Here is an 18589-nt window from a genome sequence, read left to right as displayed (position 1 = left end):
CTAGGGCGCCGGACAGTGGGGTGCTGCTGGAGACACTCGCTCAGCCCTGAGTCTGCCCGCCTGTATGGGGAGCAGCCTCAGGCAGCCCTTTGCACAGTCTTGTCTTCTCCTTATTCATTAAACAGTTGTGAAATTAGCAGCTCATTTTCTACCTAGTTATTGCCCTTTGAAGTTCCATAAAAATCTGAACTCCGTCTCAACTCCTGCTCTGCACTAAAACAGAGAGAGCTGTGACCTCCGTCTGATAGGCTCTCCCGTCTGGTGGCTGGTCAGGAGGGGGACTGGGGGAGCCGGGATGGGGCAGGGCCCTCCCTTTCCTGCCATCCGCCCAGTGCTCTGGGGCCCTGGGAGGGGCTGGTGTGTGCCCCGCTTCCACAGCTGGATCACGGAGGGCAGGACGTGCTGGGGGCAGGAGCCAGGCTGGCTCGGCTCCGCCGCTGGATGGGTGTCCCGCCTCCCTGGGCCTCAGTGGCCTCCCTCCCTGCCACCACGCCTGCCCCGCGTGCCCGTGCTCGGTGCTCAGGGGGGCTCCTGGGTGCAGCCTAGTCCCCCCACTCCGTCTGGGGCCCCCGAGCACGGGCACGCGGGGGAGGCCGGCCCCCGGGCCGACTGTGCAGGCGCGAGGGCTCCGCTGATAGATGGGCTCATATCCCACTCAAATATGATGCCAGCAGTTTTCTGTAGTTCGTCTTCCATTGCGGTAGTAAAGTTTTTAATTAGGAAAGCTAATGAGATCGATTAGTCATTAGAAGTGACCTCTGCACGGCAGGGCGGAGAGGGCTGTGTGTGTGGGCCTGATAACGCGGCGCCCGGGCCTCGTTGGCAATAAAGGCGCGAAGGGTTTGATTTGAGTGAAATGTGCCACAGGGAATACATCATGCGGAGAAAAAAAATTACAACCCTGGGAGTCTGTAATGAAGGGAATTAAACCCACATCCTATCTAAATAACATGATTATCTACACAAACCCTCCGCCAGCCGGGGGGAATGGCCGGCTGCTGGGCTGCCTTCCCAGCCGCGGGGTCGGGGCGAGGCCTGGGCTCCCGAGCCACGGGGAGCAGGGTGGGCGTGTGCCACCTTCGCCCTGGGGCGGGCCTTGCCGCCTCCCACCCCAGCTTCCTGGTCCCCGTGTGCAGGCACAGTGTTAGGATCCCTGCGCCTGTTGGCCACGGGGGCACACACCCACCTGTGTGTTCTTGGCATGGGCACCCTAGGCGGTCTCTCCGGGGTCAGTGCCGTGAACCCTTCCACTGCCTGTGCCTAAACTGCCCATTGAGGAAAGATGGGGGCCAGGAGTGACCAGCAGGCCAGGCTGTAGGGGTCACAGCCCCGCCGTGGGGCAGGGTGTGCCCTGCTGTGCCCTCCCCTCCCCTTGTTGCTCAGGACCACGGGGGGTGGGGCCTCACAGATGACCGTGTGAAGCAAAGGACACCAGGCTGCCTGTTTAAGAGGAGATCTGCCTTGTTACTTTGTGTCTCCCAGAAGTGGTCATTGGGCACTAATAAGTAAAATGCAGTAAGTCAAGCAAAAAGTTGATTTTACAACAGGCCTGCGCTTTGCAGGAGTGCATCCTGAATACAGTTGCCTGTTAACTTGAATGCAGAGTCCAGGCCTTTGGGCGTGGGGGCGGGGGAGGGGGCTTCTTAGAGGTGGCAGTGCTCACATCCGGAAGAGGGGAGTGGGGCTGGGCCAGGCCTGGCTTCCCTATGCTCGGGACGAAGGGGGTGGGGCTGGTGAGTCAGCAGGGCTCCCGGGCAGGAGTCCAGCTGCAGAGCCAGGGCTGTGTGGCTCCAGCCGTGCCAGGGCTGTGTGGCACCTCCCATCCCAGAGCAGCCAGCGGCCGCTGCCTGGGAGGCCTGGGGTCAGGCGTGCTGTCCGGATGCGAGGGCCGAGGGAGCAGGGCGGCTGTGAGGGTAGCTTGGGGCCCGGATGACTCAGAGGAAGGCTCTTAGTTGGAACAAGCTGTTATTGATTTTCTGGGGTCCATCCTTGCTTGTAAGACCTTGAAAATTCAATTCAGCAAACATTTATCTGTCGACGCCCACTGTGTGCGAGGCTCTCCCCTGCGTCCCAAGAGCGTGTGGGGTGCTCAGAGCTAAGGATCCACTCACTTTGGTCACTCAGCAAGATCAGGTGTCCCTGGTGATGCCATGTCGCCCTTTGGTTTTGCTGACCTTCTGTTTTCTCCCCAACTCCCTGGAGCTGCTGCTCTGGGAGGGAGGGAGAACCGAGGAGAGACAGAGACAGACAGAAGGGGTGAGGGGAGAAGGGGGGGTCTCCCCTGTTGCCGGGGTGTCTGTCCTGGCCTCGCCTGGATGTGTCGTGGCTCCCTTTGGTGGGCAGCTGCTGTGCGTCCCTGCGCCAGTCTGGTGACCAGAGCTGTGCCCTGCCCCTGGCACTCTTTGGGCCTTGAAGCCCACGTCCACCTCTGACAGGTGAAAGGGCCCTGCACAGTCTCCTTGGTCTGGCAGCAGGCGTGGACCCTCTAGTCCGGGGCGCTCGGGAGGGCTCTGACCCATGCCGTGTCCTGGCCTTGCCGTGTGGGTTGATGGGTACCCTGGCAGAGGGTGAGGGGACCCCTGGAGTAGGGGCTCTTCCGACATCCGGGCAGGGGCACGGTGCCAGATACCAGGCTTGTCCTGCTTATTCCCGGCCAGGTGTCCCCCTGGCTGTAGTGGGTTCTGGCGGGCCGGGCAAGCCTGGAGAGGAGGTGTGTGGAGCCAGGAGCTGGTTCGGGGGCCTGGCTGTGGGCTGGAGTCTGTTGGGTCTAGGGCTCTGAAAGATGGGTTTTAGATGCAGTCTGTGATTCGTAACAGCTCCTTGCAGGCCGGCAACGGGGAGGTTCCCAGTCTGGTTCGGGATCTGTGGGTTCTGGGAGGGTCTAGCGGAGCAGGCCCGGGTCATGGAGCGTTGGTCCGCGCTGTCGGAGGAGCCAAAGGACTGGCACCGAGCGGGACTAGCGAGGGGACGTGGGGGTTTGGTGCCGCCCCGTGCACTGCGCCCTCCGGGCCACCTGGGGCCCTGGCAGCCTTTGGCTGAAGGGTCACGGGTGTGCTCTGGTGCTGATGCTCCGGCAGTGAGACCCTGTGCGTTTTCCTGGGGGCCTCGCCTGGCACGCACGCCGCCCCTCCCCCCCCCGCCCGCCCCCGCCACTGCCCGACGGCCTGACCCGGCATAGCGTCTCTGTGAGTGGGAGCCCCAGGAAGCTACCCACGCTGGGGTGCTGTGCAGGCAGGCTGGATGGGACGAGGAGGAGCCCACAGGGAGCCTGGGTCCCGGCGCCGGTCCGAGAGGGGAGCTTCCGGAGAGGCTGCCGGCCGTGGGCTGGGTCACGAGAGGCTTCGGCGCCCCCGTCCCGCGCTGCGTTCGCTTTAATTATCTGGGCAGTTAGAGCTGTATATTATGCGAGCCGGGCAATTAGGTACGTTCCTCGAAGCTGTGGAGAAATTGCCGGCTATCAAGTGGAGGGGAACTCGGGCAAAACAGATCCCTGTTAATTGCATGAACCATTCAGCAAAAGAGAAGCCGTGGTGTACATACATCCCCCGCAAGATGTTATGAAAACATTGGTGATTAAATACATAAATCTGCGTGAGCATGTGCTGGGGGTGCCCAGAGAGGGAGGCGAGCAGTCTGCACCCCGGCCTCCTGCGCCCTCCTGCGGCCCCCTCCGCGCTACTCCTGGAGGCTCTGGGGAGTTGGGGCCAGAGTGGGGGTCCTGAGTCTGGGGGCTGCCTGCTGAGGGGCACCAGCCCATGGTGCCGCCCTAGTCAGCTGGCCCCGGGGCGCTTCTGCCGCCCCCCCCCCCCCCCCCCCCCCCGCCCACGTGTCACTCGGCATCCCCAGTGCCCTGTGTCTCAGGACTCCAGGCCTGTGCCCAGCTCTCTGGAGCCTCGGGCCCCTGGGTGCTCTGGGGCTGTGTGGGGCGGGGCTGGAGTGAGTCGAGAGGCCCCCTGCTGACCTCCACTGACCCCCTCTGTGTGCGTTTTCTCCGCAGCATCCAGCGTGCACACCCTGCGGACGCCTCCCACCAGCAAAGTGATCAAGACCCGCTACCGCATTGTCAAGAAGACGCCCGTGTCTCCTCTCAGCGCCCCCCAGTCTCCTCTGTCCCTGCCCTCTTGGCGGTCACGGCGGCTCTCGCTGTCCAGGTAGGACGCCCTCATCTGGGCTGCCGTGGGCCTGGGGCCTGTAGGGGACCGAGCTGGCCACGCAGAAGCGCTTGGTCTACAGTTTGCCGGCCGTGGAACAGGCTAATTTTTCTGTGTAGCAGTTTCTGCAGCAGACCTGCGGCCAGCCTGCGCATGCCGCGTGCACTCACGGACGCACGCGTGCACTCACGGACACGCGTGCACAGACACGCATGCCCTCCACCGCTGTCTGTAGGCTATTAGCTGGCAGGGGATGTCCGTGGGGGAAGCCACCATCTGGACAGTTGAGGCCACACCGGGCTTTGTTCCGCTTCATGGAGAAACTTCTGGTTAGAGGTAGGGCCTGAGCTGCCCTCTGGGAGATGTGGCCCATCTTTCCTTCGGCACACGGGGCTACGGCCCTCTCCATGTCCCCCCCCAGTGGGTGCTGCCTGCACCCCACCCCCCAGTGCTGCAGCCTTGCTCTGGGCCGCTCCTGGCTGAGGGCGTACAGAGTGGGGACGGTTCCACTTATTTTCTGGGTGCCCTGGCCCAGAAGTGGGAGGGCTCTGTTGGGGCAGCAGCTTCAGGGGATAGAAGTCGGGGACCCCTGTTGTGAGCCTGCTGAGCCCTGGGGCCTCAGGAGGCCTGTCGTGGGGGGCATGGCCCCTTCCTTTGCTGAGGTGGGGGGTGGGGCGGCAGCTCTGGTGGGTGAGTGGGAACGGGGCGCCCTCTGGGAGCCTCTTCCTAGGGGAGCAGAGTGGGAGCTCCCTCATCCAACGTCGGCCTCCACCCAGGTGCGGTGGGCACTCTGGCCGAGGGCTGTGGACAAGGGACCGTTGTGCCCCACGGGACTGGACTACACAGAATCTTGGGCAGGGGCCATCCTGCTAGCCCACCAGGAGCCCCCCCACCTGCTGGCCAGTGGCTCCCTGGCTCTGGGGCTGTGAGAGGAGGTGCTGGCCCGCTGGCCTGTGGCAGGGCGATCGGCCCACCCAGGCCGCGGCACCCACTCCCTCCTCCGTTACCGCGAGGCCGCACTGAACTTGGCCCTGCTGCTGGTTTTTCTGGAGGCAATAGCTGCAAGTATATTTTAAATTAATTTTACTGCACTTTTTGTAATATTTTTGTTTTAAATAGATTTATAAGTATCTTGGGGGCTATTTCTACAAATTTATGAAGATAATTTTCACTCTCTCGATAAGGTTAAATTTACACCTGCTATTTCCATATTAATTCACAGTGCTAAGTGGGTCTAATTTTCTTCCGTTCTCCTATCTAGTGAGCATGGCCTTTCCTAATGCAATTTCCCCCTCACTAAATCACTGTGATCGGGAGTCATGATCGAGCTAAATTAACTTAAATTAATTTACTTAATAAGAGCCCCAGATCATCGTGAATGAGGTTCAGATTTATTGATCTTGCTCGCGCCTCCCCTCCCGCGGTCCGAATTCCGGTCCCGCCTCCCCCAGGGGGCGTGGCTGGGGGCTGGGGCGGCCCTGTGGGGGTCACTGACCAGAAAGGGCTGCCAGGCCCAGTGGGGTGAGGCCTACTGGGGGGGGTGGCTGGGTGCACCCACCCTGGGCCGTAGCCGCCTCATAACCAGGCAGAACGTCAAGTCCATTAGGTGGGGAGCAGCCCAGTCGGCAGCAGGACAGAGAATACTTGCCTGCGCCTCAGTGTGGGAGTTGAGCAGGTGGGGGTGGAGAGGGCGCTTGTCCATATGCCGTGTGGGCAGGTCTGCGAGGTCTGACCTCCCGGCTCAGGTGGGTGGGATGGGCCGTGAGGGGAGGCGGGCCTCGTGCTGTGGGCACCGTAGGCCCGGCTCAGAACGGACAGGCCCGGACCGAGCTGCCCACCCTGCTTGGCCACGGCTCCCCCCGGGCCGGCTGCCTTGCAGGGAGGGCCATGGCCGTGTGGGTGCCCCAGCACAGGGGCCCGGCTATGGGTGAGGACGCCGCTCTGGTTGGCTCTGTGACGCCCTCTGCCAGGCCGTGCTGGTGTCAGACGGCTCAGGTCCTGTGGCCCTGACTCGTGCGCGATGGCTGCGGGCTCAGGTCAGCTTTGCGGGTGCTCGAGGCTTCCGGCGCTCCCTGTGTGTGCAGGCGTGGCTGGGCCCTACTCCCCCAGGACGGATACACGTAATCTGAGGCCACGTGTGGAGGCGTTGCTTAGTGGGGTCTCCCTCCACCTGACCGCTTTACTCCAGGTCTGTGTTACCCATTGCCAGGGCTCCGGGACACACCCTGAGCACAGAGTCCTAGGTTCTTGGGGGCCAGGCCCCCGGGCTTCGCGGGCCTGCGGAGTAGGGTGTGGTGGAGGCCGAGGGCTGAGCGGCTCAGGTCCTGGGAAACGTGGCTGCCAGCGGACTGGGCTTCCTTTGCCCAAGGTCAGCTGGACCCTGGTGGGGGGTGGGCTTCCTTCTCAGCAGAGTGGCCGCCCGCCAGCCTCCCGGCCTGTCGGCTGCGCCCGCCTGGGCTTGTCTTGTTGAGGCGGCGGAAAGGGCCTGTCTCCAGGGCCGGTGGCCAGTCTGGTGCCCACTCACCTGCTACTTTCAGCTCCGTCAGAGCTGGGGGCTGCCTGTGTGAGGTCAGTGGGTCCAGGGAGGCTCTGGCCGACTGGCCTGGCCTGTGGCCTTGACCTCCACCCTGTGCATCTGCAGGCTCTTCAACTTTTCCCTGGGCATGAGGAGGGGTTGAGCCGGTGGCTGGGCCCAGGCCAGTGTGGTCTGAGGGCTCAGGGGTGAGAAAGCAGGGCTTCCCGCCGGGTGGCCAGCCTGAGCCCAAGGCCCGTGAGCTCTCCTTGGCCCTCCTGATCCGGACGCACCTCAGAGGGGAACACCCCTGGGGGGTGTGGCAGGCAGGCCCCGACAGTCCTGGAAGTCTCAGTCGGCAGTGTTGGGGACTGGGAGACACAGGCGGGAAGTAAGTCAGGTGACCCGGTGGCCGAGAGTGCCGGTGTTGGCATGGGTGGCCCTGGATCCCACCCTCCTGCAGACACCCGCCGTGGAGAGAAAGCTGTGTATATGTGTGTGTGGAAATGCTGCCGTCGTGGGGGAGCCTGGGGAGCGCCGCTGGGGAACACACGCCGTGTGACCCTGAGCGAGCAGGAAGGCTGTGGGGCGGAGCTCCCAGAGGCCCCTGGGGCTGCCTCACGGAGTGGCCAGGTGTCCTGAGCAGGGCCGGGGCGGAACCTGGCTTATCAGCTAGATAGATGGCCAGTGGTCGTGGCAGGTCCGTGCCCTCCCTGTCCGGAGGGATGACACCCCTCGTTGTGGCGAGGGGTTGCCGCACTCGGTCCTGTGCCACAAGGGGCCTGGCGTCAGAGCGAGCATGGGGGCAGCAGGGCCGCTGCCACTCTTGCTCCAGGCAGATGGGGCCGCGCTTCCCGACTGCCTGGGACTATGGGGTGCAGGCCCCTCCTGGCAGTGGCTGGTGGCCCCAGGGGCTGCGGGTGGGATTGCTATGGGACCCGCAGGATGTACGGCTGGGCCCCGAGGACCGCACGCCGCTGCTGCCCAGACCGGCCCTGGGGTGTGGGGTGTCTTGGGGGGCGGTGGAGGCTCCCGCCAAGCGAGGGTTTAACGTGTTTGTTCTCAGGTTTGTGGATTTGCCTGTGCCCTCGGCGGCTTCCAGCAAGTTCATTAATCTGAACTGCGGCTGAAACGTGACTTATATCCCTAAACCGCCTGTCACTTTTCACTCCTTCCAAACTCATTTGACGTGAAAGTGCGGGGTAAACAGAAGCCGCTGAGCTCAAGCAGATGAGTCTGGAGGCCGCTCCGTCCCGACTACAAATGGCGCTGTCACAGGGGCTGCCGCGCGCAGGCCCGCCTTACTTTATTTTATTTTATTTTAGCGCCCGTGCGGTAAATCTTAAGTAATCTCTGGCTGGTTTGACGAGGCTCGGGCTGCGATTTTGAAGGCTCTGAAATGCGTCTCCAAAGTGACGTCTCATTAAAGAGGAATTCAGCCTGAGGATGGGTTGGGCAGCACCCCCCCCGGTGGGGGGGGCTGTGGGGTCCCGTGTGCTTCTCCCTCATGCCCGGCCACCCCCCCCACCCTCCCCGGACGCCCAGGATCTCTCTAGAGGCAGCGGGGCCCGGCTCCGGCCCTCAGGCCACTGACGCGGCAGGCTCTGCCTCTCTCTCTCCGTTCTGGAGGCTGGCCGTCTGAGGTGAGGGTGCCGGCGCCCTGTCCACGCTGCAGGCAGCTGCTTCCTCGGCGTATCCTCGTGTGGCGGGACAGTCCGCTTTCTGAGGGCGCCAGTCCTGTCGGGGGGCCCTGCCCTCGTGACTTTGTCCAACCCTAAGCACCTCCCAGAGGCCCACCTCCGCGCGCCAGCCCATTGGGATGAGGGTTTCAACATAGGGATTTGGGGGGCACAGCGTTCGGTCCATCCAGGGAGCATCTGCTGTGAGGGAGCCCCCACGTGAGGTGGGTGCCTCCTCCGTGTCATGGCCACGCCCCAGGCCCTCACGTGTCTAGTGAGGGCCCTGCTCGGCCGTGTGCACACAGGCCGCTCCCGTTCAGCCCAGGCCAGGACCCGTGACGGGACTAGTAGAGAAAACTGGGCACCCCGTCCTGGGCCGGGTGCCCGCTCTGCTCACGGCGCTCTCCTCCCATCAGGAGGCGAGCGGAGAAGTGAGGCGGGAGCCCCCACAGGGTCGTGAGTGTGGTGAAGCGCCGACAGTGTACCCGGGACAGACGGGTGCTCAGGGAGCCCAGAGAAGGCCGGTCTCGGGGTGGGGCAGGCGTGGTCAGTGTGGGCCGTGTTGCCAGGGCCTTTCCCGTGGGCCTGGGGAGGGGTCCCTGCTCCTGGGCCGGCAGGGGTGTGGGGGTACAGCAGGGGGGCTGCGGCCCTTCCTCCTGCCGAACCCCTTCCTGGCTGTGACCACTGGGTTCGGGCCCAGGGCGTGTGCCGCGGCCAACCTTCTCTTGACTTGGCTGCCATGCTCCCGGGCATGCCTGCCTGCACCCCCACCCGCTCTCTGACATTCCGTCTCCCCCGTGCCCCAGCCGCGCCGTGTGGGCTCTGTCTGTGCACAGCCTGTACCGACAGCCTGAGAAGGTGCCAGGCCAGGCACGGCTCCCACTGCCCACGAAAGCGCTGAGTGACCGTGGCCAACGCAGCAGGAGTTTGAGTTGGTTCTGGTACGAACAACAGTGTCTACTTCGAGCGAAGAGAGATATCCGGCTGGTTTCGCATGGGTGCCTATCCGGGCCCGGCCCGCTCTGTGCGACGGGCAGTCGGCGCTCCTGGTCTCCTGTCAGATGCAGGGGGGGCCTGGCCTGCCAGCGTCTGCGGTTCCGCCCATCTGGTGTGCCCGGGGAAGGGAGGGCACCTCTTCTGCCGGGAGACAGCAGGTGGGGAGGAGCCTCGGCGTGCGCTGCGGGGACTGCCCTCTGCCCCACACAGGGCTTTCCTTGCTGGACTCAACGGCGGGTGTGCGCCTGCGTGTGGCGGCTTGGGCTTCGTGTGTGTGACCCCCGGGAATGGCCTGTCCTGTGGGCCCTGGGGAACGGCTGCCGTCCAATCTTCCGCTCGACGGTGACAGGAGAGCCCACGGCAGCTTGCTCACGGGCCCCTGACCCTCTCCAGCCAGGGAGAACGGGGCGGGGGCATCACCGTCCACACTTGGGGTTCCCAGTACTGACTGGGGTGGCCAGACCTGCGTGAGGTGGGGAGCTGCCGCGAGGGCCCAAGGTCGGGGGGGCGTTGGGCCCAGGCCCGGGGCTGGTCCTGCCGGGGCGACTGGTGCCACACCAGCCCTCCTGGTCCCTGTCGCTCACCTCTGTGTTGGCGGTCCCCTCGAAGGGCAGTAGGGAAAGTGAGGTGAGCCGCACAACCTGGCGTGAGACGCACAGTTGGCTGTGTTGACATCCAGGTCAGGAGCTCTGACTACGTAGTGACACCGTGAGCCCGGGGCTCCCGATGGCTCTGATGGGGGCTTCCGAGCGCTGCGTGCTGCCGGAGACAGCCCCCCGCCCAGGCTGGAGCTGGGGGGGGTGGGTTGCGGCTCTCAGCTGGGCGGTACCTTGGCTCCTGGGTGTCGCGGTTCGGGTCGGGCCCTGGCAGAACAGGCGGAGGCCCCCAGGAGGTGGCTGTAGCGGCCCCTCCCAGCCCTTTGCCTTGTCCGCCCGCTGTCCGAGGTCTGTGGCGGCTGCCCTGGATGGGGTCACCCTGCCTGTCTGGAAGCTGTGGCCCAGGAGAGGACAGATCCTGAGCTGGTAAGTCGCAGAAGTGTCCTGGGCCAGCATGCTCGGAGGTCCGGCAGGCCCGGGCGGTGGGCTCTCCTGGGCCTGTCTGTAGCCGTGCATCTCAGCCAGGCCTGGCTGTGGTGAGAGGGATGTGGCCAGGCACGGAAGGGGTCTCCGGCGGCATGCACAGCATGGAGGAGACCCCGAGAAGCCTGAACAGGCAGAACAGGTTCAAGTGCAGAGGCTTGACGAGGCCCCAGGGCCTAGCCTGGGATAGTGGGTGCCATACTCTGGAGCCCACTGGGCAGCCTAGACTTGGCGGTGCTGGGCTCCTGCTCCAGGGCGTCTGGACTTGCTGACTGCATCTGCCTCTGCCCAGCCCTGCGGATGTGCTCTGTGGCTTGTGGCCTGAGTGGGCCGTGTACTGCCCCCCTCCCACGTCATGCCCAGTACGTTGCCTGGATGGCGCCTGTTGCCACTGACCACCCATTGAAGCCCAGACGGTGAATTCCAGGGGCCGCCGGGGGGGTCGTTATGTTGGGGAGGGTCAGGGTGGGTCTGGGGCTGTCGGAGAGGGAGGTAGGGAGAGGATAGTCACAGCGTCCTCACAGGTTTCTCGCCATCTAATTTTTGGGGGTAAACACTTTGGGTGAAAAATTTTGGGGTATGTCATTTTGATATACTTTTGCACGTACAGAGAAGTTGCAGACCTTGTATCGTTTGCCTCAGTTCACTGACTGCTTATGCTTTGCCCCATCGGCTGTATCATATTTCCCCTCTGTGTTCATATACGACCATTTGGGTGGAATTTGCAGACCTGGTGCCCCTTGACCGGGCGCTGCAGTGTGGTCCCTGAGATCCGGGAGGGCTGCCTGGAGGCAGAGCTGGTGTGCGCAGCCCCATGGCGGTTGGGGGTGGCATCTCTTCAGCATCCTTGAGGCTGGACCCGGCCCTCAGCCTCGCTCCGTCTTTCCTGATGCTGATGTTTTGGGGAGCGGAGGCCAGGTGCTTTGTGCAGCGTCCCCGGGCTCGGACGCCTCCTTGTGAGGAGACTCAGATCTGCCATTTCAGCAGCAATGTCACGGAAGTGCTGGGTGGCCTGGAGGACCTGGCGTCTGGCTGCCTGGTGCCGGGGTGGGGGGGGGGGGGGTGCTGGGTGACCTGACTGCCTGGCTGGCGGCCCGTGTGGGTCCTCAGGCATCCGGGGGGAGCCGTTGGCCCTGCGTACAGCACCCTGTTCTCTGCTGGGCTTCACCCATGCATCCTAGACCCTTCGTGACTTTCACCCTGTGTCCTTTTGTCCTGGCTGCGTGGCATCCTACCAGGAACCGCTGTCCCTTATCCCCCGTTGCTTTATGTATTTGTTCATCTGTTCATGCTAGTGTGGCATCGGATTCGTACTGTATCTGATAGGCTGTAACCTGTCACCGTCATGACTCGTCCGGCCCTCAGTCTGTGCCAGCCTGGGCTTCGGGGCCCCTTCTGTGGCCCGGGTCCTTTCCACACGGGGCGCCCCACGGGACTTTCGCTCTGCCAGCTCGGAACCAGCCGCCTGTCACAGAACCTGGCTCCTCGTGGTGCAGTGGCTCTTGGCTGCCCTCAGTGCCCCACAGCCAAGGGTCTCGTGGGCCTGGGGTGACAGGGGCACATAGCAGGGCCGTCCCGGCTCGGGGTGTATGTCTTTGCCCCCCGGCCCCGTTGAGTGCGTGTGCGGACCCAGCACCCGGAATTCATGCCATACTGCCAGTTCCGGCTGGGCACGCTTCCTTCTGCCTTCCCCTGGGGCGTATCTGTGACTGTCCCCCATGGGGGACACCTGCTCAGTAGAGCTCGACGTTTGTGTCTAGTTCTTCTCGACTGACATGGAGGCCCGGGGTGGCGCACGAGGCTAAGTGTCCGGCTCTGAGCTTTGGCAAACGCCGCCCCTGTGCGGCTCGGCCCTCCGTCGACGTCGGGGTGTTCTGTCGCCCAGAGTGCTTCCGCGTTGTCCCCGTCGGCAACCCACACCCAGGAAGCCCGTCCCGCCTGTCCGCACCGTGGATTTGCAGACTCTCGAGGCTGGATCTGGAGCGCTCCGGCCTCCGACCCTGGCATGAGCACCACACAGCTCGTGGCCCAGGCCCTCCCGTTGCTCCCACCCCTGCTCGTCTGTGCTCCTCCCGGTGGATGAGTGAGTTATTCCCACTTCGGGACGGGAACCAAGGCAGCCGACTCTTCTCCCCCGGCTCTGCGTAGACCCGTGTTCCCGTCTCCCCTCAGTGCGCGCCTGGGAGTGGGGCTGCGGGGACACGGGAGGGTGTGTTTGACTCCACGTGAAACCGCCAAGCCTTCCCCAGAGGGAGGTGTCCTTTCTGTCCCCGTTACGGCACGCGGTGTTACCGTCTTTCTGATTTTCACATTTTCCGTGGCAGCATCTGGTTGTGGTTTAATTTACATTTCCCTGACTTCCCACGATGTTGAGCACTTACTTGTGGGCTTACCTACGGCCGTTTGGGCTCCTTGGCCCATTTTTAAGTTGGTTTGTCCTTTGTTCTTGAGCTACGGGAGCACATTTGTTTCCGGCTGTGTGTCTTCCCTGCCAGTTCAGGCTTCCCTGGTTGAATGTGGCCTTGTCTCCTGTCCTGGAGTCTGGTGGTGGGTGGTAGGGGGGCCCTCGGTCCTCTGGGGGTTGTGCCCCTGTGGCTGCCGTGCTGCCGGTCTCAGCCCCGAGTTCAGTGTGCAGAGTTAGGGACACCTCCCCCCGGGGGCTCTCACCCGGCCCTGGTCTCTGTCAGCATGGCTGTGCCCCGATTCCAGGAGCTTCCAGGAACCCTGGAGGCTGCGGTCTCCCTGGGGGACCTGGAGCTCCCCAGGGAAAGCCCGGCCTCTCAGGGCCCCACACAGGGGAGGGTGGGCTCCCGCGCGGTGCTGGCGCACAGGTCACCTTTTTGTTTTTTTAATTTTTTAATGTTTGTTTATTTTTGAGAGAGAGAGAGACAGAGAGAGAGAGCGAGCATGAGAGGCGGAGGGGCAGAGAGAGAAGGAGACACAGAATCCGAAGCAGGCTCCAGGCCCTGAGCTGTCAGCACAGAGCCCGACGCGGGGCCGGAACTCACAGACTGCGAGATCATGACCCGAGCCGAAGCCGGAGGCTTAACTGACTGAGCCACCCAGGCGCCCCAGCGCACAGGGCACCTTTGCTGGACCGCACCCTCGGCCCTCACACACGTCCCTCTCCAGCCCGGGGCCCCGGCCTGGTCAGAGCACAGCCTTTCTTCCACGCACGGGGACACCCGTCCACCACCGCCTGTCCCACTGCCAGGCGAAGAAATGAGAGCGGGAAGTTTGGCCTGGGGATGACAGGCGCTGAGGCTCTGGCCAGAGACCAGGGCAGGGCCTCCCGTGGGCCCCAGGGCAGGGCTCTGGGAGGGAGCCTTGGGGGTGACCCCCAGGCCCCGCCCGCTTCCCCATGCCGTGCTGAAGCAGGCCTCCTCCGGCAGGTTTTTTAGAATTTTATTTTATGAGAACAGGCGGTTACGGCTCCCCAAGTACCGTAAAAGTTAATGTGATGGCCTCCCTGCGCCTGTGCTCATTTTTATAATTTTTTATTTTATGAAACAGGACAGGGAGCTTAGTGACTTATTACTATTCATTTCGTTTCAATGCAGTAAATATTGATTCAGTTGGGGGTTTTCAATTTAAACCACTCGGCGATTATATAAAATATTACTGGCCTCTGAAATTATGCTTACCGATCCCTTCGGCTGCTCATTAAGGAAGGAGTGCAATTGTAGGTCCCTCTGCCTTCATCATTCTAATAAATGGGCTGAGGTGTGCTTCTGCTCGGGAGGTGCTGCAGAAACCGCTGGCGGGGGCCTGACAGCGCGGATGCAACTCTTAATTTGGAAGTCGGTTCAAAGCGCGCCTCGGTTATTTATTTATTTCTCTGTCTGTTTGAAGCACGCAGGCCTTTCAGCTGTCAGCAGCCCCGTGGCAGCAGGGCTGAGCGCGTCCTCCGGAGGCCGGGACACCTGCCTGTGCCCCTCGGCACAGTGTGGGGCCGGGGGCGGGGGTGGGGGGGTAGGGCGGGGGTGGGGATGTGGGGTTGGCCCGGATGGGCGCTGAGGCCGGGACACCGTCAAGGGACACCTCATCTCCCTCTGGAAGCTCATCTAGAGGAGGGGACCTTTTCCCAGTGACACTGGTGCCCAGCCCCTCGCTGCAGAGCTGGGCCTGGGACGCAGGACCCCGAGGGGTGAGGAGACGGCGTCTGGGTGCCTTCCTGCAGCCTGTGCTCGCGGTCAAATACCCGCCCAGTGTCGGACAGCACGTCGAAGCCTCCCCGGAGCCCCCGTGGCATCAGGCCCTCAGGACACCAGCACAGGCCAGCTGGTCGCTCTGGGTCTGGGATCTGTTCACACGTTTGGTCCCTGTCCCTGCCTCTAAGATGGCCCCATGTGGTGCTGGAGGACAGTGAGAGGGTCAGGAGTCCGGATCTGCAGCCCCCGGGAGACGCTGCGCTCGGCTGGGCCAGCACAGTGCCCCGTGGCCCCTGTGCCCCCCGGCAGGGGCGCCCCGGCCCTATTCCGGGCTGCTTCCTCCTTGGCTCCGTCGGGGGTTGGCACGGGGGTTGGGGGGGTATTGGCATCGGCTGGAGGATGTTCACGTGGGGTGGGGCCGGGGTGGGGCTGAGCTGCCATATCCCTGTCAGTCTGAGCCTCTGCCCGTTCTCCTTAGTGGTCACGTGGCCCCTATGACCGATCTCCCGTCCCCCCCCCCCCCCCCGTCTCCCCCCCGCCCCCTCCGGTGTTTGTGTCACCACTTGGGGCGTCGCTAGCCTTGGGGATCGCTGGGGTCCGGCCTGGGTCACAGACATCATAAAAAGTATTTGTGGTGAGACCACGTCAGAGGTGGCTCCCGGGCTCTGTCTGTGGATGGCGTGGGCGGGGAGGGGCCCCAGACCAGGCCTGATGCAGAGGCCTCGTGGGATAGGAGGGTGGCAGACACCATGGCCCCCCGCACCCCTCCCCCCATCTGCTCTGTCTCAGGCTGGGACCTGCCCATCATGCAGGGCTGGTCACCTCCTCTGGGCCTGTGGTGAGCTGGTCCCTGGTATCTGTGTCCCAGAGGGCCATGCTGCTGGGTAGGAAGCCCTGGTGGAGCTGGGGCCACGGCCGGGGCAGTGGGGCACTCATACCAGCACGGCCTCTGTCATCGCCAGCCCCCCGGTCCTGCTGCTCACGTGTGTGAGTGTGTCTCTGGTCTTTGGCCACTCTGTCTTTGGTCTCTGCCCTTCCCCTGTCATCGCCTCCACGTGGCTGCATCCCTCCCATCCCTCCTCTCTGTCCCTGCTTCTCCGCAGCGCATTTGTCCCCGTCTTGCTCCCACTGCCTGGCACTCTTAGACTCTTACCGTGGGGAGCTGCATCCTGGTACCTTGGCCATGCCGTGGGTTCCAGAAACAGGGAAGGTGGGCTTCCCGGTGAAGGAGGGAAGCCGGGACGAGTAGGTGTGCGGGGATTTCCGGCCTGCGTGCGCACGGGGCTTGGCCGTGGCTGTGAGGCGGGTTCCAGCCCCTCTGGTGGCCCTCCTGCCTCCCCATCGCCGCGCCAGCCCTGACGGGTCCGCACTCTCCCCAGCTGTCTCCCACCCCCGACGTGCATGGGCCCTGGGCCATCTGCCCCTGGGTGGCCCTGTTGGCAGGCTCACTCCCCCTCGCCGGGGTCGGCCCGTGTTGCCTGCCGTAGCGCACGCACCGGGTCTTGATCCGTGTGACGCGCACGTGGCTGCTTTCCTCTCTGGAGACTGGCTTGAGTGGCCGAGTCCTGCCAGCAGCTCTGGGGGAAACGGCAGGAAAGGGGCTGGGCCGCAGGCGCCTCGCCCCCTTGGGAGCAAACCCTGAGGAGGACAGGACCCTCTAAGAGCTGCTGCCGCCATGGCTAGCCCACAAGCCATGCTGTGGCCTCCCGTGGGCCAGCAGTAACCGCGTCGGCCAGGCGTGTTTCATGACAACGTGAGACCGTCCCTTGGTCTGCCGGAGGGAAGCTTCATTCTGAAAACAGCAGGACCGTTGGGAGGGGAGCCTAAGAAGGTCCTGGCAGGTATCTCCCCATGGAACCTGGGGAAGATTGTCCTCAGGTTGTGCCTGGGCCCCTCGGCCACGTCTTGCCAGCACCTTGGGCCCTCACGTGACAGCACTGGTGACCCCTGATGTCCCTGCAGATGAGGAGCAGAGGAAGCTGAAAATACTGCCTCTGACAGGAAGAAATAAAACGTTCTTGTCATCCAGTGGTACCTGGGTGCCTTACATAGTCAAACACCGTTTTAAATACCACTTTCAGCCTGGTTTTAGAGGTAGTAGCAAAGCATCACTCGCATAATCAATATCCTATTCAACTCTTCGCATATGTCAACTCTTCAGCCTGCTCTTACCCCAAAATATGGCTCCCCTCTCGGGGCTGGGCCAGGGCCTGTGGAGACGGTGAGGGAGACACTGCTCCGGGGGCTGGGGGGCACAGGAGAGCGGGTTCCTGTGTCAGCCGAGGTGTCGGGGCTCACAGCCACTGAGGACCACGGCCAAAGAGCTCCTATAAGCACGTGCTGGCCTAGGCGGCCCGGCTGCCACCGCATCCCATGGCCGCACTGTGGCACCCACAGGTTCTCTGGGGGGAGGCTCCTGTGGGGTGCAGGACAGGGCCAGGTGTCTTACCCGTGCCAGGGCTCTGGCAGTTAGCCTCACCTCTGCCTCTGCTCCCCACCTACCTCCCCCACTTCCCTCCCCCACCCCCACCAGTGGCATGGGGCATTGTCCTTAGGCATGGGACTCCGTGAGCCCCTCCTCTACTGCCCTTCCTTCGGGGGCCTTCCCTCGCCCTTCTGGGCTAGGACCAGGTTCTGCGTTGCTGAGGCAAGATACAGCCCATCCATCGCCCATCCCCTCCTCCCCTCCCACCTGGCACCCTCTTAAGGCTGTCCGAGGGTCTCTCTGCCACCACACGTGCAGACTGGGAACGGCTCAGGGGTCCTGGGGATGTCTGAGAGGTGTTCTGTTTGGGTGGATGGGGGCCGCAGCTGCAGAGACCTCCTTGTGCTGGGACAGGCGCAGTGACCCCTGCGGGCCCTTTCTCCAGCTGCGCACCCCCCCCCCGGCAGGGTGGCCACCATGGCCAGGGGGAGCCCTGACCCCAGCTTGTGCTGAGCCTGGCTCAGGGCCCGCACCTCTGGTGCCCCTATCTGAGAGCCAGCGGGCAGGTGCAGGGTGGTTTTATTTTCCTCTGACTTTCCTCGAAGTCAGCAAGGTTTCCCTGGCTGCCCCGCCCACTCCCCAGAGTAAGGAGCCCCGGTTTAATTTGCGGTTAGATGTCTGTTAAGATTGCGTCCACTTCCCAAGTCAGCACTTAATTGGCAAGGCACTTGATTTAACAGCGTGGGAGCCTCCACCGGAAAAATGGCTTGAATAAATCACCGCCTGACGCCAGAAAATAGATATAATCTCAGCATTAACTACATTAATAGTAGCAGGAGCCGAATTAAGAAAGCCATAAAGCATAGGCGGGGGAGCATAAATTATGGCCCCAGCTCTGTCCCCTAGGCGGGCCTCTCTCTTCTGGGGGCGGGGCAGGCCGAGAGCCGGTGGGTCTCGCCCGGCCCCGCCCCGCCGGCCCCGCCCCCCGCCTCCCCCTCCCCACCCCGACTGCGGTGGGCGGGGCCGGGCCCGAAGGCTTAGCGCCCCCTTTGCCCACCCCCACCCCCCCCACCCCCCCCCCCCCCCGCGGGTGCTCTGAAGCGTTCCGCACCTTGCACACACGCACACCCCTCCCCCTCCCCTGTCCCCAGCTCCTACTTCGGTTCGGGCCTGGCCAAGTGCTTTCCACCTGGAACGTCCTCTGTCTAAGGCTGTACCGCCAGGTGCTAGCGCCTGTCATCCACACAGTGCTAGCACAGGGAGTGGGCGCGACTCGGGCTGGTGCCAGACTCAGCTCCCACCTGACTCACGACCCCCGCTGCCTCGACGTCCTCCCTGCGACACGTGGCCTTTGCCCTCTGGTCTGCAGACTGGAAGGCTACTTGGAGGAGTGGACGTTTGTCTTGCTGGCTAGGTGGACACACCTGGATCACCAGCTGGGCACCCTTCAGGCCTGGCAGCTGCAATTCCTGCTGTCGTTGTTCTTCTGCCCGCCAGGCTTAGGCTGGTTGGGGGGGGGGGGGGCCTGCAGCGCCCCCACGGGCCTTCTCCCACCCTTCTCTGCCCGAGCGCCCACCCGCTGCCAGAGGCTTTTGG

General features: G+C 63.6%; 1 protein-coding gene across 2 annotated transcripts in view; it reads left to right on the top strand.

The window, feature by feature from the left end:
- The window catches only part of ZC3H3 (zinc finger CCCH-type containing 3), an 88080-nt gene that overhangs the window by 31299 nt on the left and 38192 nt on the right, over positions 1–18589 (top strand). For both annotated transcript variants that reach the window (XM_078441741.2, XM_078441740.2), the window contains exon 4: positions 3998–4151. In XM_078441741.2, the coding sequence (XP_078297867.2) occupies positions 3998–4151 (154 nt within the window). The remainder of the gene's footprint in view (positions 1–3997; positions 4152–18589) is intronic.

The sequence above is a fragment of the Panthera onca genome, chromosome F2 (genome assembly GCF_046562875.1).
Source record: "Panthera onca isolate mPanOnc1 chromosome F2, mPanOnc1 haplotype 2, whole genome shotgun sequence".
Taxonomy (NCBI): Eukaryota; Metazoa; Chordata; class Mammalia; order Carnivora; family Felidae; genus Panthera; species Panthera onca.
Note: the sequence above shows the minus strand (reverse complement) of the source record. Positions and strands in the feature narration are given on the sequence as shown.